This window comes from Halictus rubicundus, chromosome 10 (genome assembly GCF_050948215.1).
Source record: "Halictus rubicundus isolate RS-2024b chromosome 10, iyHalRubi1_principal, whole genome shotgun sequence".
Classification (NCBI taxonomy): Eukaryota; Metazoa; Arthropoda; class Insecta; order Hymenoptera; family Halictidae; genus Halictus; species Halictus rubicundus.
The window spans coordinates 4,326,049-4,351,658 of NC_135158.1; the positions used below are offsets into that span (position 1 = coordinate 4,326,049).

At 44.3% G+C, this 25,610-nt stretch overlaps 1 protein-coding gene across 1 annotated transcript in view; it reads right to left on the reverse strand.

The window, feature by feature from the left end:
• Positions 1-200: 200 nt before the first annotated feature.
• Octalpha2r (alpha2-adrenergic-like octopamine receptor) overlaps positions 201-25,610 on the reverse strand; it is a 139,918-nt gene continuing 114,508 nt past the window's right edge. The window contains exons 2-3 of the mRNA XM_076794887.1: positions 3,758-4,138; positions 201-1,268 (exon numbers count right to left, since the gene is read on the reverse strand). Coding sequence (XP_076651002.1) covers positions 672-1,268; positions 3,758-4,138 — 978 coding nt within the window. The 3' untranslated portion in view covers positions 201-671. The remainder of the gene's footprint in view (positions 1,269-3,757; positions 4,139-25,610) is intronic.

A 25,610-nucleotide genomic window follows, 5' to 3' on the forward strand; every position in this document is an offset into this window, starting at 1 on the left:
ATGTTGTTTAAATAATTATGACACGTCATCGCAGACTGTCATTCGTTGCACGGTGTTTTTGGAAGTGAGAGATATCGGTAACAAATTGGTAACGTTTCTAACAAATTGAGCCCTATGTGTCAAAATTGTCTACGGACGTTTAATCGGCATTGCAGATAATAGACTTCCTAGCAGTGCTTGGTACGGAAAATGATTGAAGATTGAAAGAATTGTGAAGTGTTCAGTTGTGAAAAACCTTAGAATAAATTTTATTGCAACGAATGGTGACGAATGTAGACACAGCTCAAGCGTTTGAGTATCGGACGATCGCGTTTCCTTGTTCAGTGCTTAAAAATCTCGACCTTGGATTGCCACAGAGCTTGACCTCACTGTTATCGCGTGTAGAAGTTGTACCAACATGAAATTTGATTAACCTTAAATTAGATCCTCGATTAACCACTCACAGACGCGCCGTTACACTTCTCAACATTTTCCAGCTCGAAACGAAAGAATCGCGATCGCCGTGGAACGTTCAACCGAATTTGTTCACTGAAAAGGATTGTTCTCTCGGAGTCTCTGGATTTTTCTCGAATCGACGGATCGATTCACTGTCGGAAGGTGACCCGCGGCGATCGATCTTCTGTGTACGGTGTCCCGGATCGTTTTCTCACCGGGGAACGGAGCCTCGGGGCTCATTTGAACAGTATCCTGCGGAACGCGCGCCGGAAGTCCTTGTTGAAGACGGTGTAGATGAACGGGTTCAGGGCAGAGTTCATGTATCCGAGCCAGAACGCGATGACGAACGCCTGCGAGGGTATGTCGATGTCCGGGAACAACGGTTTGACGATGTAGAGGACGAAGAACGGCAGCCAGCAGGCGATGAAGCTGCCCATGATGAAGCCGAGTATCAGCGTCGCGCGTTTCTCCTTCTTACGAGCCAGTCTCTTCTTCTCTCTCTCTGGGTCCCGCGATTTCGAGGATTTCGACTCGACGACGCCGACCTCGTCCTTCGTCGACGGACGACCGACGTCGCCGTGCTCCCGTCGCAGCTTGCCGAGGTTCCGTCGGCCAAAAATCGGCTGGCAGAGACGAAGCTTCAGTGGCTTCACCACAGCGCACCTCGACACCACGCCGCTGTCCGACGACGACGGGTCAAACTCCGACACCATGTCGACGTCGATGCCAACGCTAGGTGCTCGACATCGGGATGGCACGCTCGATTGACCGTCACCGTTCACTGACAGCGTCGCCTTCAACGTGCTCTTCTGCATGTGCACTGGGAGCGTCACCTGTTGACAATATGTGAGAGACAGTCTTTTAGTGAGGCCCAGATTTTTTTGACATTTTTGTGTCGGGTGGTTCATACAGTTTTTATCTTAACTGAAGGGTTACGATTCGTGGGAGTTAATTAACCCTTTGCACTCGAAGCTATTTTAATTCCAAAACGAAACATTTCTTCCGACCTAGAATATTTCCGTTCTATATATTTGTTCATGTTATACGTACGAAAATGGTGCCATTTACTCGTGCAAGACTGAAATGTTTAGTAATTTATTAAATGCAAACGAATTTAATAATGTAAAAAATATTTTGAATAATAATACACTAATTTTTAGTGGTGCCTCACACTCACCATTCGAGTGTTAAGGGTTAAAAATGTATTTCTTCTTCCATTGATTTTTACAAGTTTACAACTGAAATTCTTATCAAGCTCTCATTGTTCATACACATTAGTAGACTGAGGATCTTTACGCAAAATAAAAATTTTCTGTATTAATTATAAGGTACTGGTACGAAATGAAAAATTGATTCGGTCATTAATAATTTGTATCAGTTGATAATTGCTTGATTCGGGAGGGTGCTGTTTTATTTCGGACATATTTTGTTGGAAGAAGTGATCCAGTGTATAAATATATAATAGAGTAAATTTTCACGGTTAAAGAAGCAGAGCAGCAACCCCCTGTTGTACATGATCAAATTTGTCTTTATGTATGAAAATTTTACAGCATTTCGTCACGCTAAACTCGAGCATATGAATGGATTGATTAAATTTCCGTGGAAATCGAGGTTCGGTGAATCTATTTCGCGAATCCAGAAATTCCATGAACATCCACAGTCCATTTACAACAGAGCCGTGTTCCGAGGCTTCATCAAAACGCATTCGTGATAGCTCACGTTCCCGGTGTTCCGTGGAATACCATCGCGCAACAACGTTACGTGCCGGAAATAAAGGAGCTTTGTCCAGCGGCAGCCGAAGACGGAGCTCCGAGATGTTTTAAAGAAACCCGCGGAGACGGGGGATACATTTCACCCGGTGATTCGCGGAGCCCGTATTCGCCGGCGATCCGTATGATTTCATAAAGAATCACGTGCCCGGGAATGGGATCTCATAAATGTTCATTTACGAGGAGAAATTCCCGCGCTGCACGTCCGGAGCGTGACCACTTCCGCGATGCTTTCTGGGATATACAGTCTCGGTGACAGAATTAAGTGAACGGGATCGTGGAAATCGCTATCGATCCAACTTTATCGAATTAATATTGCGGGTCAACTGTTCGTTGATCAATCGAATAAAGAGATTGAATTATTTAAGAGATTGCATCATTTATTCTGGTAGAGAAGTTCATGTCAGGCAAATTAATGATTTAAAGATTCAAGTTAAAGAGAATGTATATAGAGTTTTTACTGAAACTTGCCATTAACAAATTTGCAGAACGATGTTTTGCCGAAGATCTTAATTGCGCATGGAAATTCGCAGTCCACACTCATCAATCCACAACCTATATACACGTTAATTCATCGAAACGTGATTGATACCGGTTCCCTCTACCTGTCCACTCAATTACGTCGCCGACTGTAATACGCGTTTCCTCGGCAGGAACCGGCGTGCGCGGTGTTACTCTAATTTTATCCGGGGGAGCCGCGTCGAACGGGGTAGTTTATGAGGAACGATCAGGAGTAGCAATTTCAGTGGGAGCGTCGCCGGGGAGATGTATGATCGATTCGATCCTCGATACACGAGCTGCGAGACCAGCGGAAACGGCGCGCGGCGCTCGTTGTATCGCGAGCACTCGAATCCGCCGTCGCCTTTATTCGATTCCATTTGTGCTTGGAAACCCGGAGGGGGCGGAGATGGGAGGGGGGAGAAACTGAAATCCAATAGCGAGTTTCTGGTTTCGTTGAGTTACCGGTTCCATTTTTATGCGACGCGCGACCATCGAGACCCGTGGATCCCTACCGAGGATCGACGAGATCGGGAGATCCATTCTAATTCCGGACCGGGGGAAACCGATGCTGTTCTGTCTTCGATCCGAATAAGTTCGAGATGCACTCGCCGGGCACCCTCTGACTGATGTCGAGTGGAGTCTGCTTACTAAGAATGCTATTAGATTGCGCATCTTCGGGGTTTGTACGTAGTGTCTTATTATAAACAATATGTCACAAAACACTAAATTTGCAAGCAACAAGTTGTTGTTCATCCGTGGAATTAATGGAAAATATTTCCGGTGTCTCGGCAATTTCGATTTGTTCTACTGCAAGCGTTCATACGACAGGCGCGGTGCAGTAGTAAGTAGTCCAGATCAGTCATGTGTCAGACACTCGGTATTAAAATCACTTCTACAGCTTTCCTTTGTTTCTAACATTATTTTTGGGGGCTTTCTGATTATGATTAGACAGTGAATCTTTCAATGTTTTGTACTGTATGGGAAGGATATTTGATTAAAATTTGTATGTGCTTGTGAAAAATTAGCTACTAAGGGGATATTTTGGAGCGAACCTTCAACGTGTCCTTCTCCTCCATGGGTATGCTGTTTCCTCCCCCAGGGTCGGCCTCGGAGGTGCTGACGTCGCTGGCGCAGTCGCACGTGACGATCGGTATCTGAACTGGTTGGTTCTCGATGGTGGCGACGTTCTCCATGACGGAGCAGGGCGGTTTCTTGGTCTCGGTGGCCGGCGTGGTCTGCGTGAAGCTGGTCTGTCTGACGTCCGGCGATGCCGGCTGCATCGGTGGCCGTCGACGCGGCTGCTTCCGGATGCCGCGACGCGCGCGTGCCTTCGCCGCGAAGTATATACGTATGTACACGAACACCATGATGCACGACGGGATGTAGAAGCTACCTAGAGCCGAATAAAGGACGTAGCCGATGTCCTCTGAAAGCTGGAAACAGAAATGAACAACCGTTGAATGGCCCCATTGTCGGAACTGCCGCTTTGTCTACGTTACCGACGTGGCGAGACCGCGAGATCGAACTAATTTATCGTCTGATATATTATCAAGTCCACGCGATCCTTGCGAGATTTATTGCATGCGATTTTTGGTCCGGACACTTCGATGATCAACCATTTAGCTGGGCAGCATGGTTTTCATACGTCGAGTCTTTAAAAATTCTTGCTGCGAAGGTTTGCAATTATGGATGCATTGTTCGAATGAGATTATTTTAGTTCATGAACAAATTGTAGAACGTCTGAAAAAATTCTGAAGGCATGGTAGAATGTCTGAGATGATTCTGAAAACATTGTAGAATGTCTGATATTTAGGAACATGTTTCAGGTTTCAGAAAAATGTCAATATGTTATTCATAATGAGTACGCTTACTGAACATTGTTAGGAGCTTTCACCTCCAGGTTTCTGGATCCTGATCTAAATTGAATATCGAGTGAATTCAATTTGTCCCCCAAAAGAACCAACTCGACGAAAATATCGAGCAGTGCAGAGTCGTGCGAAAGAAGTGTTTCGACAATCAATCGATACGATTAAAACCAGTTCAAAGTAATAAAACTTGAACGTAGAGTTCGATAACGGACAGGTCCCGAAAGCAATTCCCAATTCTCCGGGCAAAAAATCTCAATAAATAAAGAATCCAGAAAAAGGAGAGTGTTCGTATAACGACGATTTCGATTAACGTGGCTCTCGGAAAATATGAAAAACCGCGAAACCGTAACGGTTACGAAAACAAAGAATTCGATTGACGAAAGTTTAGCGCGTCGAATTCGAAAAATTCGAATAACAGAGCCGGTCCCCGAACACCGGGAGTGGTCCATAAAACGCGCTGGCGGTTCGGTGGAAAAAAGCCGGGAAGTTTGTTCGCCGAATGGAAATACGAAAAACGTCGACTTATTTTCCACCCCCGTAAAAACGCGCCCTTCACTTTGGCCCGACGTTTGCGGAACACTCGGTGCGCGCCGCAAACGAAAAAAATGTTTCGACTTTCCAATTTTCCCCGGGAGCGTGTTCGACCGGTTCCAGCAATCACGGGAGCAGTTGCGACTGATTTTTGAATGAACAGCGATTGCGTTGGCCCGATAGTTCTCGTCGTGTAGGCACCTGGCGAGTGAGGGGGAGAGGGGAAGACGCAGAGGATACTTTTATGGTCACGCGCGCGAAAACGAATACGATACACGCAGTCCGAGGGAGAACCGCGTCACGTTCCGCCCCCTGTACACGCGGAACGGAGAGAACGAGGTTTCCTGTTCGAAAGGCGTGCACCAGGAGAGCACATTGCCGTTTAATACAATTTAATTTACGGCTAGGCAGAGAGAACTCCCCCCTAACACAGGACGTTTGATTCCGCGTAATAACTCCTTCGCAGCGCGCGCGTTTCACGTTCCATTTGCATACGAATTATTAACGGCGCGTCGCGACGTTAACGGCCGCGTTATCGAAACGACGACGACGTTTCGTTTATTTATTGTGCGTGCCGAAGCTGTGACTCATTCGACTCGGCGCGTTCCTTGGTCGATGCACATCGCGATCGCTCGACCGCGCGAATATGCATTTCCGTTTTTATCCACGACCCTCGCGAAGTCTGACAGAAGGCGAATTGTTTCGATATTCACGCCTGACCTCGTGCAATAATTTTTTTCTTCGTGAATCAGCGACGCCGTCTTTTTCTGCGATTAAGACTTGGAGCTGACAATGTTATTTATCGTATAGTCAATTTTTAGTATGGTCTTGTTGTTAGCTGACGTCACAAATAATTCCACGAAATATGGTTTCTTGCAGTTCTCTACGCTCTCAGTCAAAAATCGTCTATCGAGGGAACTGCTTGATCTTTGAACTATTATAACGAATTTTTTGCACAATGATTGTAATGCTATTTTAAAAGGGCACTTTCCTCTGTTTTTTCTCTCCCGAAGTTTTTCGAGAAATTATTCTACTTGGAACGAGAAGCTACAGCCCTTCACAGATGTACCAACAATTTTTCCATAATTAAACTTCCAGGATTCATAATCTAATAACGTACTGAGGTTACAGTAATAACATCTAAGCTGGAAGAAGCACAATTCGCTAATCCCTGAACTCCTCGTATAATGCTACATAAACTGAAATATGCATCCATCCGCGAGCTCCCGTACCGCAAATATAACCATCGCCATATCCCATTCGCTCGCTAACATCGTAACAGAACGACCTCGCGATGCTACAGGAATACTATGTGTACCATGAACTATAAAGGGTTGGAACAACACGATGGTCGCTGACTATAGCCGGTGAAAGCTCGTCGTCGACGTCTCAACTGGCCTTCTTGTTTCGACAACGATCGCGACCGCGTTCTATCCTAATTTCGTCGGTGGAAATGGTAGAGAGCAAGGTTCGGAGCTGCGAGCAGCCTGCTGTTACAACGGATTCCCGGTGACCATTGTTGGGACTGTAGCTCCAGGTTCCACGGTAACCAGCCATAATCCCCGGTGTCGCGTTACATAGCGTTGCCCTCGATTTCAGCGGCTGGTGTTTGCGACGCCTCCGGAACGTCTCTCTCACGGAGAAATAATGAATCCTCGCGGGGGAAACAAACGGCGTTGAAGAGACGCGGTTGGATAGGGTTTATGGCGGAGACGTGACTTCTTCGGCTTCGCAGAGATTATCAATATCTATGCTGTTCTGTAATGCCACCCTACTTCCTCGAGTATGGTCTCGATAGAATCGCAACGTAGCGTGTTTGTTGTACGTTTTTTAAAAATATGAAAGTTGCGTTGTTAGTTGCCTTTGCTGTTGTTTGATGGTGTATCTACGTGGAACGTGTGTGGACGAAGGCGAGTGAAGCTTTAAGCATGATTGAGTTAAGTGTGTTGTTGTTGTTGTTGAGTATGAGAGTGATAATTCTTGTTTGAGTACAGTGTTTGTGCGTTGAAGGAAGCATTACATTTTCATTTCCGTATTTATTGTTGAGTTGCGTTTACTCTGTGAAATTAATGGAAAACATTCCATATGTCTGACCAATGTCGATTTATTCTACTGAAAGTGTTCACAACAGGCGTCTCAGTAGTAAGTAGTACAGATCAGCCATATGTCAAACACTCCCAGGACAGTCTTGAAAGCTCTTCCACAACGTTCTGTTGTTTGAAATAGAGTGTTTATCCACCAATATAATAAATTTAATTTTGAAATAAGAAATCGAACCCTTCGAAGCTGAACAAACTTGTAGCTTGTTCTCCCCAAACCAATGACTCTTCTGGAAACGTGTTTCTCTTAAAGAGAAGTAAGAGTCGTTTTAAAACCATCATAATGGAACAGCACAAACTACAACATAAAAGTGTAGACCGAAAATTGGGCAACGCATAATTTAACAATGTTTCACGAAGTAAATTGAAACTCATTACTAAACTTCCTCGGAAAAAGAGAGGATCGTCTGGCCAAGCTAATTAAACCACGCGAAAGAAAAGTCTCGCGTAGCCAATTTAAGAACAACGTAAAATTATGATAACGAAGTTTCATCGGCGGAACTTCAGCGCTCGTATTCTCGTTCCTTTGCCGGGAATCAACAAGCCTTGTACATCCGGCGGATAGAAAGGTCAAACAGCACGGTTTTCATCCGCTTCGTACGAGCCTTAAAACCGTCGAGTGACTTCGCGCAGGTGCTTTAGGAGTTTCCCTCAAGTCCCTCGTAAAACGATTAACGTGTAGAAAAATTTCATCTCTCCACGGTGGACGTTTAATCTCCCCCCCTTTTTTTTCTACTGCCGCCCGTCTTTTTCGCCTTTCATATCGTCCGCTGATCTCATAAACGTGGCATCCGGCCGCCGGACCGCTTTTTCTCAGCCTGTGCCGGACCAAGAAGATTGAAAAAGGGCGAAGGGTACGAGACGGTTTTCCGACGGACCGGCAGCAGGTGTGTGCCCTTACCGAGCAGACACGCGTAATAACGAGCTGTTCGAGGTCGGGTTTTCATGAAAATCCAGTGCACTCGTAGCTCGGCCACGAGATTTAGTTCTCCGGCTGCTTTTAACGAAGCTAGGACATTTTCCGACTTATGGATAAGTATTTCTGGCACTTTAAGCCACGTATTAACCCTTCAGTGGATTATACAGGCTGCTGCGGTTTTATTTAAATTTATATTCGTGATTTACGGTGCGCATTCGCGTGACATTTTGAGGATTTAGATACAGTTTTATTGTTTGATTGATATATTTATCCATCCGGTTTATTCATTTTTTAATTCGATAAAAGTGGATGTTACGCACACGAATTAAATGGCTGTGGTTTATAAGTTCGTTTAAAAAGTACAATTAACCCTATGCCCGGTAATACCAAGTCAGATTCGTGACAAAGTATTTCGAATAAATAGAACCTGAACATTTCAAGAAACAGGGACCACGTAGAAATCTCATTTTTTCTTGAATGAACTTAATAAAGAAAAGAAAAAGAGTTCAGCTAAGGCAGTGTGGGACGGAGAGAGAAATTAACCAAGAAAGTGTGAGAGGAATAAAGTGAAGGATTGAGCGACGATACGGCGAGAAAGGGATGGTGTAAGTGACATTGAGGAAGGACGAAAGGGTGGGTAAGAATGAGGGAGAGGGTTCGTGCGAACATATGCTTCCACGGCGTTTCAATTCTCGGTTCCATCAGTCATGTTCCTCGGCCCGGTTTCTTCCCCAGGTCGTCAGAGGAGGGCAAGAACAACCTGCTCGGACGGTGACGTCAAGCGTCGGTCGACCACCGCCCATTGCAGTCTGTCCTCCCGCCGAGAAGTTGCACGGTTCGCGGCTGCGGAATTTCCAGCCCCCTTATCCCTCTCGCGATCCCACGTTTACTTACACTCGCGGCTTTCTTTCTTAATGAAAAATTCATTTTGCTTCTTCGTCTCCTTCCACGGATGCGAGGAAGAGGGAAGAAAGGCGACGGAAGAACAAGCCCGACGGGCCGCGCGCGAGCATGAACGCGTGTACGCGCGAAGTAACGAGAAATCTCGAGTGCCGCGGATGAAAATTCATGAAATCATGAATAATAACGCTCGTACGCGAGCGGGAACTCGCGCTTATGTCCAGTCTGGCGTTCCGGACCCGAACCTAACTGAATACTAGCCCGAGTTCAGCTCGTATTCCAAGTAAAATTGAATGTATCAGCGGAGAAACAATTCCGAGCTCCTGTGAACTGAAGCTTGATCAAGATCTCTCGAAAATTTAGCTACGATCTAGCTGGAACCTAACGAGAATCAACTTAGCAATCGTTAAGCAATCAAAGTTTAGCAATCGCGAGAAAAAATTTGTGTCCAGCGACCGAGAAACAATCCTGTTTCCAATTGAACCGAAATCTTACTCGATCCTGACCTAATCCAGACCAAGATTTAACCAATAGCTGGCCTAATCCCAGCCCAGACTCAGCAGAAACCTAACGCAACCTATCCGAATCATTTCGCCAATTTCGAGAGAGAAGTTTACCAATCGCACGGTTGAAATTGAGTCTATCGGCACAGAAACAAGTTCGAGGGAGTCCGAAAGAGACCGAAGAGAAGACATCCACCAAATAACAGGGTAGAAGTACCTCTACTCTCGACAGAACGACGCCATAGTGCTCCCGGATTCGTTTTCTCGCCTGAAAACGCCGTCCGAAGCTTGCCAGCGATTTCAATTATGCTGATAAATGACGCCCGATCGCGTCATTGGCCCCGGCAATGGAGGAATGGGGGAATAACCACCGATTCCAAGGTACTCTCCCACCTTTTTGTAATAGGGTTTCCACCCTACCGAGGCCTTATCGGGCTCCCTTATCTCTCTCTTTCCAGAGAGAGAATTTCTTTTTCTTATTCTTTATGGAAATGTGATAGCCTTTTTTATCGAGGCTGTTAGACTTCGATATTCTTTTTGTAATTTTATCGGGCTTACGACAGATCTCGCGACGATTCCACTGAATTCCTGCTATGGAAATGTTCTGGCTACGTACTGGGTGTTCGGTGAGGTATCAAGGAAGCTATTCTACAGGAAGTCTCATTGTACTCGATAGTAGTCTGTGGTTTCAATGCTGCCTAGAAATTCGATTTTACAAAGATCGAATTGTTTGTCTTTGCTGTCTTTCCTTCGATCATTGCCTCTACGATCATGTGAAAAGCAAGATGAATGATATCAGAGTGCTGTGAACCGGCACGGGCGACTGTCTGACCCTTGACCTTTCGTTTCCACTGTCACAGAAATCAATTCAGTTCTAATTCAATGAAATTATAATTTAACTTACTCTAGTAGATATAAATGTAGATACAATTGATTGAAATAGAATGGAATAATCAATTACATTCTAATGGAACGAAATTCACTTAGAATTAAATACAATTCAATTAAATAGTCGATTAAATGCTAACCGAACAGCAATTTTCATCGCATTGATTAGAACCATGTCTTTAATCAAAACCTCTGTTCTGTAGAAATGAATTCCTTCAACCCTTCCAAATACAAAAATTGAAGTATGCATCAGTACACTGTGGATCTGCTGAATTTATGATTAAAATGTGCAGGTGAAATTTAAAACAGCGGACAGATCAAAATTATTTAAAAGTATTAATGTATCGGTTTCAGATTGTTAACATTATCAAAAGTAGAAAAAATTTTTTACTCGGCTCCTCTTGCTTGTATTTGGTACAAACAAATTTTTATTTTGCATAAAAATCCGTGGTGTAATGAATAAAATATTTTTAAATGTTGACGACCCACTTGAAAAATCGATCTATATAGCTAGAAGATCAAAATGAAGGTGGTTGAATGGAAGAATGCTTTGCAGCAAGAATCGGATCGCGTTCAAAATTTGCCTCGTTGCAAATGCTCGTGTCCTGTGACTTACGCATCCCTGAACAGCAGGGGATGATAGCCGGCCACAAAGCGATTTCTGCGCAAGAAATCCCTGTATCGCGGATGTTGTTCGACGGAGCTACGTGGAATTCGGGTATTGTAGCTTTGCTTCGTAGAGCGTGACGAGTGTAACGCCGCCGACGGGATCCGTAGAATCGCTTCAATTAAGTTCAACGAAGCCGAAAAAAGCAGACGCAAGCTGGCCTCGTCTCTCGCCCGTACACCGAATGCCCCCGGCCACGTTTTGCCCGACCCAATTAAATTTCTTTCTGCCGGCTGTTCCGCTGCTTCTTTTCATCTAGATTCGGGGAAATCATGCTCTTTAACCGCGGCGTCAGCGTAAACCCGAGAGGGAACGATTATATCTCGTGCACACGATATAATTGCATTCCGACCGGCACGGCAACGAGCCGCGCGATCCTCGCTGGCTCTCGCCAGAGGCCGCCGCCGCAAAAAAAAAAACGGAAACAACGTACCCTGAAATATTTTTAATTGACTACAAAATATCTGATACCGCCCCTCCCCACGACGCTTGTAAAATAAAATACCGAGCGCGGTCCGCAATAAAATGGCAAGTGAAACTGGCTCTAGTAAAGTTCCTCGCGTCGGGGAATTTCGTTTCAATGGTCATTTGACACGCGAGAACAGTAGAACTCCTTTTTTTCGCGTGTCTGACCGTTTCCGACTGTTTCCACTTATCTGAATGTTTACGTACGTTCGTACACGGGCTTGTATATTTTTCATTTTCTACGCTAATTTGATGCGAATCGAGAGATGGGTGGTCGTGTAATCGTCTAATGGTTGGTTATGTATTTCATGTTAAGTGGATACGGCGGGTATTATTAGTCGGACGCTGTAAATTATTCAACTACGATTTTTTGATTAATGAAACCTTGTAGGAGATAAGCAACGCGGTTCTGTCTATTTTTATATAATCAGGGCATGGGTAGGAAATTGAACAATCTCTGCATGCGCAGTTTAAGTAGAAGAAGTTCATATTGGTCAGACACTTACAATTTATATAGTACAATCATCTGGGAATTAAAATCCTGTCGCAATGAGCTAAAAATTTCTGTCAAGAGATATTGATAATTCAGAAACACTGGCATATTGTTTTCATCTTATGAAGATTGCACCTGCGGTGTAACAAATTAGTGGTACATTCTCGATCCGACAACTCTAAGCGTCTTATTGTCCACGGCCGAATGAATGGGCCGGCGTCCCATGCTTCCCGAGCGATGCTAATAACTCCGACTGGGAATCGAGCGGCGGCAGAAAGGAAATGGGGCAAAAAGGCGACGAAGAAAGATGAAGAAGGTGGAGAGAGAGAGAGAGAGAGAGAGAGAGAGAGAGAGAGAGAGAGAGAGAGAGAGAGAGAGAGAGAGAGAGAGAGAGTAGAAGTAGGAGGAGAGTCGGGATTATTTCCGCGGCGAAGCGAGACCCGGGTTATTGGTTACCGAAATCCAGGCTGGATTCTTTCCAATGAGAATGTGTCAGGCTCTCGAAGGATAAGTATACACCGGGCCGCGGCTTCCGGCGCCGCTGCGGGGAACGTTAAAGATTCGAAATTCATCACGATGGGTTTTCCCCATCGTCTTCGGCGATATCCGTTCCTTTGATGACCCGATTGGCATTCCCTTTGTCGCCGTTGGCCATTGTGGTTTCGACGAGGCCACGACGCCTCGAATGGAGACGCGAAGAAATTCATTTCTGGGACGCAATGGAAATCAGACACCATCGATTCACACAGGATCACCCGGGATCCAATGTCTCGCGGAAATCTTCAATGCCCGGACCTAGAAGGCTCTACTGTGCTGCGAAATTGTTATTTCACCGCTGTTGCAACGGAAACATGCCGTCGCTGCACTAGGATGAATAAAACAATATTTAACGAGCGACTGTATTAACGGTTATACACTGTTTTCAGCGGTGTAAGTTCGCCGAGCGAACAGGCGCACCCGTCGACACGGTGTTTCCTGTACAAATTGCGGTATTAAAATCCTCCGTGAGATGTGTACGCTGACCCAGGTCGCCGGGAATATTATTTTAACCCTGGACAGGCGAAAGCTCCTCGCCGGGTCGCGAGAACACATTCAGTAATCTAGAATTTCTGTTGCCGCGCGAATTTTTGCCAAGGAAATTGCACAACGCTGCTTAAACCCGACTAATTACAAATGAAATTTTATTTCCTATGGTAATCGTTCCAGTCAAAAATAATATGAATTTACCTACTCTGTTGTAGACTTGTGTAAATAATTGGGAGCGTGTGTATCTTTATGTAATATGAAAATTTTCTGCATCAATTTTAAGTCCAAGCAGCCCAGCAGAAATTTCTGTTTTCCTTTGATGCTTCCACTGTTCCCTGCTCATTTTTGTTATACATGCACCACATCTGATAATAAATACAGTATTGTTATGCTACAAAAGACAATAGCTTGATCGTGAATACAGAAATAATAACGTAACGCTGTCGATGTTGGGCGCAAGTAGAAAACGCCAGCCATGGTCAGACCGACTAGGCAGCCGTACACGAGAGCACGTACGCGCGACGCAAATTGGAGCTCATTCTCCTCAAAAACGAGACTACTCAAGAACATATTTTCCTCTTCAAATATAACCAGTTTTGGTTAGCCAGATGTTCTACTTTTATCAATTATTTCACAACTATAATAAATTTCTGTCGGCAAATGTTCGAATCCATACTGTTAACTTAAATAAATCAATTGAACGTGATATTTGTAAGAATAAAAAGGGCATTAAAAAAGTAATAGTAGCGTTTCAATAAAAAATCGACAATAAAAGGAGCTGCACTAAATAAGTTGAAAGTGGTATTACTGAAAAGAAAAAGGGCGTTAATAAAATAATAGTAGCGTATTAAAAAAGTTGACTTCTTTTATTGTCAAGCTTAACTGATTGTGAAGCAAACTGACTTCAGTTTGCGCGAATACCGCCCTATAATTAATACTGCTTCCTGTTAATGCGTTACGTTCGTGCGTTAGCGGTAAAGAGAAAATTCCCGAAGTCCCGCGAATTTGCATCTCATTAAATAAAGCGGGCACGCGATTAGATTTCGAATTGCGTTGAACGCGGGCGACCAGCTTGGTGTCTTCGCGAACGCTGCCGACTCGCGGAATATTAAGAAACCTGCGAGAGCAGCGGGCAGAAGGGGAGGGGGCGAACTGATGAGTTTCATTAACGATATTCAAACCGGGCCGGGGCTTCCATTCTGCGCCCGTTCCTATGCAAATCGAAGCGGTCGGCGGAGTCGCTCGGTTAATTAGACCGCGGGACAATTTTTGTTTCCGCGAAGATCCAGGGGGCTTCGCGGGAATGATCAATCGCGGCGGGTTTCTTTTCTGTACGCCGTTCTACCGTGCAATATCACTCGGCGAATAGGGAAGCTGCTGCTTTTTGCACGGACCAGAAAGGACTCGAAAAAAAAAACGAAATGCTTTGGGAAGAAGAGCAAACAAAGTACTGAGCAAAAAAGATGATTAAAGAGAGGAGGGACAGACAAATAGTTAAAAATAGAAGAGATGGAAAGACAGTAAGGGAAAGGAGGAAACAGGGGAAGTTCAAGAAATGGATGGAGCGAGAAAGGAAGTGATGAAAGGAGGAGACAGTGTGAGAAATGAAAGAAGGAGAATAAAATAAAAGGAGTGAGCTGAAAGATCTCTAGTTACATGAAGATGTAATTGAGGGATTCGAAGATCTGTATTTTATGAACAATTTCGAAATCAGCAAAGTGGTGACTTAAACCTTCCCCAATTTTACGGATTCTACATCATACATGATTTTCGGTTGTCTCCGCTCCTGCAACAGCAAGAAATTTCGCTCGAGGCCACTTTCTGCCATATGGATTATTGAACCCATCCAGCTGGACCATCGTGGAACCTAGTTACAGGAAAATTTCGTTCCTTAATTGAATATCAACTCGAAAATCGAGTTTCATTCGAGAACCTTCTGGTATTGGATATCCAACAAAGATCATCCTCCTAAATAATCAGCAAGCTATGAGCCTTGAATCTTCAGAGTATAATTCTCTCTTCCTCTACAGTATAATTTCTTAAATATTACGAATATCAGTGGAATTTCTTCTGACTCGTTTGCCACCCATTATGCGAGAAAAACGGATCCAGAGGGGTGTTATTGGACCTCTGACGGAACAAACGATCGCGCAAATGGTATCCAGAGGGTCCAAAACGTGACTCTCGTTCTTCCCGGTCAGCTTTTTGCGGCGGACGCAATTAAATTGTCATCTTCGCCGGATACACGGGGAACGTTGGGTTTTTCCCCGGCGACGGTCCCGCGGGGGCCAAATTAATACTTCTGCTGGCTATTTCGTCCGGAAAACAAGCAATTTGGTGGGCCGATCCATCCGGGCCGCGGATCGATAAACGTTTCACGGCCGGCCGCGCGGAATTGGCCCGCTTAAAACGGTCCGCGGCGACTCTTGAGCGCGCCAAGCGCTGTCAAGTGCACGGGAACGCCTCGAAAAACTGTCGACACGGTGCCGCGACCCTGCCCTGCGGGTCCCTCGCGGACTGCGGGTCTCCGGGTCACCGGGATACACCGATTTCCATCTATATTCTCCGCCCGTTCAAACGCTCGCCGCCACACTGTAACGCGATTCAACCGGATACTCGTGATCGCGTAGCTGGAAAAACGATAGCGAGTTCAGATTCGGATTATTTAGCGAGTCTGCACAACGTACCGCTGCTCCCCCAGCTTCGCTTAATTACTGGCGAACGTTTATTAATCCGTTGCGATACTTTACGATGATTTTTATGGACCGAAAAATTCGGACCAAAAGGTTCGTTTCGTTCGCTGTGGATTTCGTTCCATTCTAACACTTCGCCTACCGAAAATCTTTGTGCAATAACCGAGATTTCCGACAAGTAAAATCTGCAAGAACAGGAAACTTGAAGTTAAAGACAAAAGAACGAACACTGAGGTAACGTCTAGAATGTCTACAACTTCTCTGCGAAATTCTTGTTCTGTATTGCCATTCGCTGCTCCGAAAATTCTTTCAAATAACGCCTCGAATTTGTGGAAAAGTAATTTGAAACTTTGGTCAAAATCCTGTCTGACCATTACCCACAGTTTCCACTTACAGAACAGACATTCTATGAAATAAATTTCTCCAGAGCGAACTAAGGACATAAGATTCTTCCAGCGGATCGATAAAGAAATTTCGCGCAAAACATCGTGCGAAACTGTGCACGGAAAATCGATGCGCTTAACGAAGCGCGTGAATCGTGCACACGGGCTTCGCATTGATTTTAATGAAACACACGAATGCGCGGACATGGACGATAATGTGTTAAGTTAATGGCTGTTGAAATCGCCGTCGGTCAGGTTTTTCCTCGTTCGCGAGCGTCGTTTTATTCCGGCGCGTTGTAAAAATGTAAATGAAGATCAATAAAGAGACTATTCGAGGGGATGTGAGGCGTGGACGGTAAAACTATAATTGAAAGGAGAATGTGTTCCGACGACTGGAACGTGAACGCTATAAAATATTTCATGTAGTCTATTTTTTTTTAATCTCTATCTAGGTAATACGCGATGGACTTTAATTCTCAGGACACCAGTTCGTCGAATATTTTTTTATGGATGGAAGTGCTATAGATTTGCTATCGGCACAAATGGTGAGAAGACCGTGAAACTCTCACGCATTATTTGAAATTACTGCTGGATCGAATTCAGCATCATTAGTTAGAAATGCGGACAAGCAATGTCGAAAAATCTCTGTTCGAACGCCTAATGAGCCGGATCATCGATGTGATGGACAGCGTGAAATATGACCGATACTCTCGTCCGTGTAATTATTGGATTCGATTCGCGGGACAAGATAATACTTGTTCAGCGGATACGTCAGCGTTCCGAGCGCTTCGAAGAATTTTCACGCGTCCTTGATTCAGATCCGGACGATTCAAACGTGTCCAATTAAACATTCTTCACGTTCCATTTTCCGCGGAACGCACGGCCGTGTCTGTTGCTTTGTCTCGCTAAAACCGGCTCCACCGTTTTCTTGATCAAATATCCTTGATCAAACATGGAAAGCTCTGGAACGAGCACAGGTGCAAACGGTGCTGCGAGTAGAAGTTAATGAAAAATGTGAGTCGGAGTTCGTTCCGCGCGCGATTAATTGAGATTCGATTTGCTGGATGTCCGACTATTTCGGGATATTACTACTTCGGATTTATATCGAAATTCAAACGGGAGGACGTTCCGTGTTTTCTGCCGTTCTTCGACTCCTGCTGCTTGCTAAATAACATCTTCAACAACAGATGTTAATGGAAAAATCCTATGGCTAATTTGTTTGCAGGAATAGCAGAGTATTTACGTGTAGATTAAACGGTAGGGTCGGACATAGGAAACCAAGGGTGGACTAATTGGAAGCAAATTTAGACGACAATAGTGCGACACACCAACAACTTTGTTCACAATTTGAATGTAGAGTGTTAATGGACTGTGATGCAATTAGTACAACAATTTGCAACAGAAAGCAGCCCTATGAAATCGAACCGCAAGTGGAAACATTCAGGAACGGTCAGGCGGGTTAATTACCTTGTTAACAATTGATGTATTCACTGTGTAAATGAACTAAGTTTTCCATTACATCCTCCACGATATAATCTCGACCCTTTCGTCCTTAACAAAGTACGAAATCACTGGATATTTCTATTTGCCGAATTTTTCTTTTGCCGGATGAAAACAGCTGGTTGGGCGAGGAGGATTCGGTATCCATTTAACGAGCTACATAATTGGCTTAACCGGCGCGGCGGCTCGGCGAACGCAATAAGTGAACCCCGATGTTTTATGAAAAGCGAGGCTGGAGCGCGGGTGAACGCTCGCGATGAGCAGCCCTTCGTTACCGAGCATTGTTCGCCCGACTGAAATGTTTCATGAAGTGAACAGGCCGCCCACGCCGCGGGCCCCCACCCCGGGACACGCGTATCGCTTGTAAACGCGCGTGTGGCCGGCACACGCTAAAATATACCGTTCCCTTTGTGGAGTGCTCGGAGAATTATTCGGATGCAACGTCACGGACGCCGACTTGACCCGCACTGGACCAACTTGCTCGAGCTCTCACTCGAACTGGACAATGTCCGGCATCACTGCGCCGTGAATACATGCTCCGTAGTTGCGAATCGTTTCGCCAAAAGTCTTGCATTGCTTCGCAAACTAAGTTAAGTTTCAATTTCATCAGCCACAGCAAGATACTGGGCACTCCCAAGCGGAAAACAGTTAACAATCTGTTGAAATTGTTTTAGATTTTATGCAGTTCCCCTTACGCCAACCCCGTTTGCACTTTAACCCTTATTCCACTAACCGGATACCGCGGTACCCGTCTTCAATTTCTTTTTAAAACTGTTTCAGTATTTTTGTTGATAAACAGCTAAATTATAAAAATACGCGTTGATACCGTAAAGCGAAAACGAACATCATTTTCGGAGAAAATAAAATTTCTAGATATTGTATGAAACTAGAAAATTTTCAGTGACGAGGGTCCGTCACAAATCAGACGCTGACGTGTTACCTTTCGTTGACAGAATGGGTTCCGATAGCGTCGAAGATCTCGGATCTAATATATTGCGGTGCAGACTCTCTGTAAAAGTATTTTGTTTGACAAAGTGGATAGAGCATCTCCGTGGGGGCTCTATGTAAAACTACTTAAAGGATTCCGAGTGACGTGGGTCGGCGAAGAGTCAGACAACCCCTAATTCCTTCAAATTCCAGCGGAACAAATCGCACAAAGAAAATTCTAATCTGATCAAGAGTTTTATCCCCAGCGGCTCCCACTTCGGGGTTCGTTTGCTGCTCGAAAGCTTCCCTGGAAGAACGTCACCCGCCTTAAAGCTCCCTGGGCAGATGTTTCCCGGTTGCAACGTGAATCGCTGTCCCGGATCCAACCTCGAATATCCAGTCTCTCTCTCTCTCTCTTTCTCTCTCTCTCTCTCTCTCTCTCTCTCTCTCTCTCTCTCTCTCTCTGGCGAACTGGATGGTCCGATCTCCGTGGAGACAGTCGCGGTAAAAAAAAAAACGGCGAGGATAACCGAAATTCAGCGTTTTTTCGGCGGTCGGTGCCGCGACGAGCTTTTATCTCGGATTATTCGACGAGCCAAGCTCCCCACCGAAAAAGTCGACCGTTTCTGCTTGAAGATTGCGTAACGTAAGAGCTTTTCGGTCTCGTTTCACCTTTTTGGGGGGATGCGTAAAAACGCGTTGCGCTGCGGCGTCCCGACTCACGCGAGAGCTCATTTCTCAGCTGATTTACGCGCGGACGCTTTGATGTCCCGGAAAATTTCGGTCTTTTGTCGCCGAAACGGAGCTTATTCAATTTTCCTTTGAAATTTTTTGAGTATAAACGCCAGAAAATGGGTGGCGGCGTTCTAACACGTTTTCCGGGATAATAATGTTTGTCGAGCTGACATGATGGTACAGTTTTTCCAACATTCTCCATTATTTCCAGGATATAAAAATAATGTAGAAATGCTTCCAATTTTTATTCCACTTGAGGATCTATTGTGGCACTTAGATATATTGTGAGTGGAAATCGTTAGCCATGGTCAGACATGGTACCTACTCGAATAGGATGAAAATTATGTTTCTAAATAGATTCTAATAAAAGTCATTTTTTCACTTGAGCTTCATCTGCTACGTGCCTTAACTTCTATCGTTATTAAAAATGTCCTGACAGTTGACAGAAGGTCGGAATAAATTATGAATCTAATTAAACTAATCCTTTCTGACTTTGTGTATTTTAATCATAGTAAGTAAAGTGGAATACTTGCTGAACAACACGGGGAGTATATTTTACCGTGAGATAAGAACGGCAGAAGCCGTCGGGTTCATTAAATTATAGAATTTATAATTAATGGGAAAGATGAAGGGTCGTAATAGTCGCGGCAGCCCCGGCGCAACGTCTCGCTTTTGCATTTTAAAAAGCGCTATGAGACCTTTCGGCGTAGCGTTCATAGATAATTTTGCAACCTTTGTTCAGTGTTCCACGGGGGTTCCGCGGCGCGGACCACGAGCGAGCGAAACGTATGCAAAATAAAGGAGAACCGTTTTTCGACGATGCAACGGGCAGGGAGGTTGTACGTGCCTCGGCATAGTCGCCGAATACGAAACGCTGGGCTGGGGCCGAAAATCCTCTGGAAATTTTCGTACGGGTGCATAAAACGCGAGGGATTACGCCGCCGTTAAATACACGCTCGTTTCCCCGTTTCTCGCGGCTGAATTTAGGTTTTCTTCTCACCTTCGTTGCTTTCGTTGTTAGCATTTTCCTGACGGAGCGTGGCGACGCCTTCAAGAACGCTTATCTCATGATCTGGCGAACTTTTCGCGAAGCAACAACGTGGAGCACAGTGTTAATCCGACTGGTGTTATTTATTAATTATTCCCAGGTCTTGGGGAGCAGTATTGCAAGAGTTGATGAAGGACAATCCTCGATCTAGACGAATCGTCGGGAACCAGACGCCTGTAGATCCTCAATGTAATTAATATCGAGATCCGTTGAAGTCTCAGAGTGGATCCCAAGGCTCGCTTAATCCTGAATTATGATCCTCGAGATACGATACGCGAGATTGCTTATTATCCTTTGTCTCGTGTTACCTGTTTGTTAAGTCTTTCGTAGTATTGGAAGAAAATACTGTTTTTCAATGGAAGATGGTAAGAATCAGTCTCAGAATTTTTTTCAAACAGATCAGACAGGATCAGTTGCAGCTTTGAACAATTATGTTTGGATATACCGTTGAAGAAAATTGAAGAACTTTTAACAAATGCTTACAGCAAAGAATGAATTCGTAACCCTCAGAAAATCACCAAGACACATTACTGGAGTGTGAAGAATAAATGTGAGGAAGAATAAGTGATTTGTTTGTGGATTTGATGGAAGGGAAGTACCATTGTCAAGATTCCGCGATCGTTTTCGTACCGAATGGCAGACTTCTCTGTGCCAAAGGTCTTATAATAACGCTGATCCGGTGTTATAAGCTTGCAAAACGTAGAATCGTGAATCCACAGAGCTGGAGTTCTCGCTCTACTCGCGGCGCGGCGTCACAAAGGAGACATTAAAAATATTACTCTTTGAAACGTCTTTGAAGCGCCGGCGCGGCGAGTCCTTTTGATTTTCAGGTCTAATAAAAGCCCGACGATTGACGCGCCGCGTTCACCGATTTCTTCTACGATGATAGGCAAAGGGGTCGCGGTCGTCCTAGGTCGGACACAAATATTTCACCTTTTCACCTTTTTTCGCGGATTCCTTTCATCTTCCCCGGCGAAAAGTCAGAAATTTATTTTCGCGTGGGCTGGCCTCGGCTGTTTTTTTTTCCCTCCTCAAGGTCTCCTTACGCGAGATAGCCGTGATTATAGCGAGCCTCGTGCCCATGGAAATGATCCTTTCGACCCATTTATCTCGCCGCACATATAACCAGACTATAGCACGTTTTAGTGAGAGAGTATCGGTACGGCTACACGGACGGTTCACTGTTTTCTCGATAGATGCGATCGATCAACAAATATTTTCAGTCTCGGAGATTCGATGCAGAGGAGGACCTAAGAGGATACTGCTGCTCTCGCGAACCTCGTCGAGATCGCTCTCGAAACTTGTCTGATCGAGTCTCTTTTCCCACCGAAACCGAGCAGACATCGTAACAGGTGGTATTATTAATGTAGCGACCGATCGATGCACCACCGGCTGCTTCGCGGTTGACCAGATTCAGGTGTGAGAATACACAATGTTGTTGGTTTAATTGAGCCATGTAGATCCACCGGTGGGCCACTGTTTTTTCAAAGTGGTCCCGCTGGACTGTTCCCATCCTCCCGCCCCGCCGTAATGGATACTGTGCAAATAGCGCAGAGCAGGTCGAGAAGTCTTTGACACGGCTCGGTGACCGTGTCTGCCTAGGCACCGACCGCTTCTACTGCGGCCGCCGCAAGGCTATAGATTCCCGTCAGTAGAAATGGATTGCCGTGGTCAGACCGGAGACGGTCTCCCTAAATACTCCAATTCAATGATTCACTTAAGATTTCTGGAACCAGTTTTTCCTTCATATTTAGTCAAATAACATTAATCTTTATTTTTGAAGTTAATTGGGGATATATTATAAAAGATAAAAGAAGGAGTTTAACTGTGTCGTATTTTTTGTACATTTTTTATAAATGTTGTCAATATAAACCACTAAACCGAACTTCTATAATACATTACAGTGAACAAATTTAAATTTTACATTAGAATAAATATATAATATGCAATATTAAAATATTATTTCTTACTAAATCGATTGGGTTCCAGTCACACGAAGGGGAAGAAGCACCAGCAAAGTCGATTTCCGCGGAGATAAAATTGAAATTACTGCAAGGGTGTTTTACCATGTGAAAAATGTATTAACCCCTTCCACCCTCGTTCGGTATCTTCGTTCTCCGACTCGTTCGCAAAACGAAAAGCGTCAGCTTCTCTCGATCTGTACGATATCCCCGAATCGACAGCCGTTTTCCAACTACCCAACCTCCCTTCTCAACCCTCTGTTGCATTCGAGATATCTTCGAGCAGTCTCCAGCTCCTTTTCAACCCTCCAGTCCTTGCTGTCCATCCTCGAGCCACCATTCTTTTTGGCTTTCATATCCCTCCCCTGTCCACTCACCCTTCTCCCCCCGTTCGAGTCACAGTTTCCACTTTCCGCTTTGTCAGCTCGCAGACAGCAACGTTCTATCGGCTTCGAGTGAACACGTACCCCCGAGACTCTCGTTTTCATGGATAAAAAATGAAGGGCAAACAATCTCATCTTTCGCCGATTTTGCACCCTACCCGTGTGCTCTTAAATGTTCCGAGCCACGTTCGAGCGATAAACAATGTTAAAAGAAATTCGTCTCAACAAGCATTCGACGCGCTTTGATTACTTCGATTTTGGAAATGTTAACGAGAACAGGGGGTGTGCGCTATCAATTCGAACCGCACGGCAACTCGCAGACGTTCCCGGAATTGGAGCTCAGCAAACATCGTTTAATTTTTGCGCGCGAGCGCCGCGACGGGAATCGAATTCAAACAAGGCCGGAAGTTATACGTCACGTACCTACCGATACGTATGTACACGGACATAGGACAAGATTACCGATGTTATTGTGCGCGAACTAAGTTTGCACAATTCCGGCGAGCTTAAGGTACGGTACCCGTTCAGTTTAATCGCGGAGCAGTTACTTCGGTTAGGGTCGTTTGACTTGGAGATTAACGGGAAAACTCAACAAACACGCCCTCTCCCATGATGTCCACTATTTATCAATCCGCCAATAAACCGTGAATATTTGATCGTGTCCTTCCAACCGGACCGGTTGAATCGCCGGTTGTGCATTTCTTTTGATTCTGCAAGGCTTGTATGCAGTTCGAGTGCATCGGGCTTGAATTGCATTAACAAAATTATTTCTGATTACGAGAGCTTCATTTTTCACCACACGGTGCTACGTAGAAAATATATGCCCTGTTTTCGCACAAAAATTGCTGGGTGAGTTTCCTTTAAGGGATGTTTCCACTCCTATTAATTATTATATTCAGAAAAAGTTTGACTTAGATGTATTGACTTGAAATTTTATATTGATAACTGCCATACAGCATCTGTCAAATTTCTTATTCCATCGATCGGTATCAACAGTTGTTCATCCAACGAGGAATCATAAGCAGTCTGGTATGGAAGGCCACGAGTTGCCGTGTTCTTTATTTAGGCGATTGAAATGGTAGTTAAGTCTCGAATCATGTTCCGAGGGCTGTGATTTAGGTAACGGTACCGGTATTTGCCAGAACGGGTCGGATTTATCAACCTGCTGACTAGCTAGCCAATTTCGCGTATCATTTTCCATCCGCCGGAACGAAATTTTTATTATTATAGACCGTGCCCGGCCAAATTTTCCTCGATGCGATTCAATCGGGGCCGCGATATTATGTATCGTTGCTATCTTAATGGAAATCTTTCGCGATCCCAGCGATAGCCGGGTAAATTCAACCTGACCGTGAGAAACGCGATACAATAACTGTGTGAAGAAAATCTGCATAATAAACAGCTATCCGAACCGGTCCAATAGAAATTATAATAATCGGAGCTGCCGGCGGTCAGCAAAATTGCAAAAATAGTGGATCGTGTATCAAGAATTTAATTTTGCAAATATATTCAACGAGGAATATTTAATTTCAGTGAAACAAAGCAAATGGTCTTTGTGCTTGTACAGAGACTGTGAATATTTATGAATCTGTGGCATGAGGAAATTTATAAAATACACGGAAATGAAATAGAATTAATTTTATTAGAAGGAATTCATTAGAAGATTTGGATTGAGGAAGGTAAGAGAAACAATACTGTTGCTCATACAATATGCATGGCACACACCATGTTTATGCATTAGTCGCATGAGGAAATTTAAGATATGCAGTGAGACGAAATAGAATTAATAGAAATTAATTTTGGAAATGTATGTATAAAGAATTGTTCTCTTCAGGAACTTAAAGGAAACAATACTTGTGCAGTACGCACAGCATATAAAATGCATGTGGCATGAGAAAATTTATGAAATAGAGAAGAATAAAATATTATTGCTAAAAATTAATGTGAATAATAGAAGACTTTATGATATAAGAAAATGTATGCGGTACAAAGAGACATCTCTTTAATCAATGGTATTCTTATTTTATATATATGAAGATTAAATAAAAATCATAGTGACAGGTACCAGAGAAGATAATCTGCTCAGTAACAATTGAAAATTTTTCTCAGAGACCCAGAAGCGGTAGAAATCGTTCCGGAATGGGTGATCTGGATCGGAATCGATCGAATCGTCAGCCGAAACCGTCTACAAGGCAGAAACTCAATTTCTGTAGATAGCCAAACTCAAACAAGCTGTGTTGACAGTTCCAGGGAGGGTAATTTAGACGTTGAACAACCGGGTAAACAGCGTACAACGAAAACCACTAAAAATCGTGGAAAGGGTGGAAAGAGCTGAACGCATCCGCATTAATCATTCAAAATTGAAAAACGCGTCTCTTCAGACAGTTTTCAAACTTTATTCTCTCCTATCTCTTTCTCTCTCTCTCTCTCTCTCTCTCTCTCTCTCTCTCTCGAAAATTGTCTTCCCTTTGAACGCTGTCACTCAGCCTCGGTTCTACGAGTTTAAATTTTAAATCGACACCGATTGTATCTTCGTCGAGGCAGGCAGCAAGTGTTACGTACGCGTGCGAGCTTTTTTGAATAGTTTATAAATATTGATTAAGCCCGGAGCTCCGGTACCGCTAAATGGCAAACGGGCGTTGCAAAATAATCGGACGATGGGAACCGGGTTTTCCTCTTGCAAAAAGTAGTTGGCGAAAAAATAAAATAAAATTCGAAAAGCTCCGGCGCGTTGCGCGCTTCCTCCCACGCGTGGAAGCGTGGAACAGAAGAATTGGTGTTTTTTTTTCCGCGAGAAAAAAAATCTTCTTGGGAAAGTGAACCGACCATTGTTGGTCTTTTTTGATTTCTACCGCACGCGATGAAAGAAGAGAATACAAAAGACAGACCCAAATAAAAATGTACATGTTTTATACT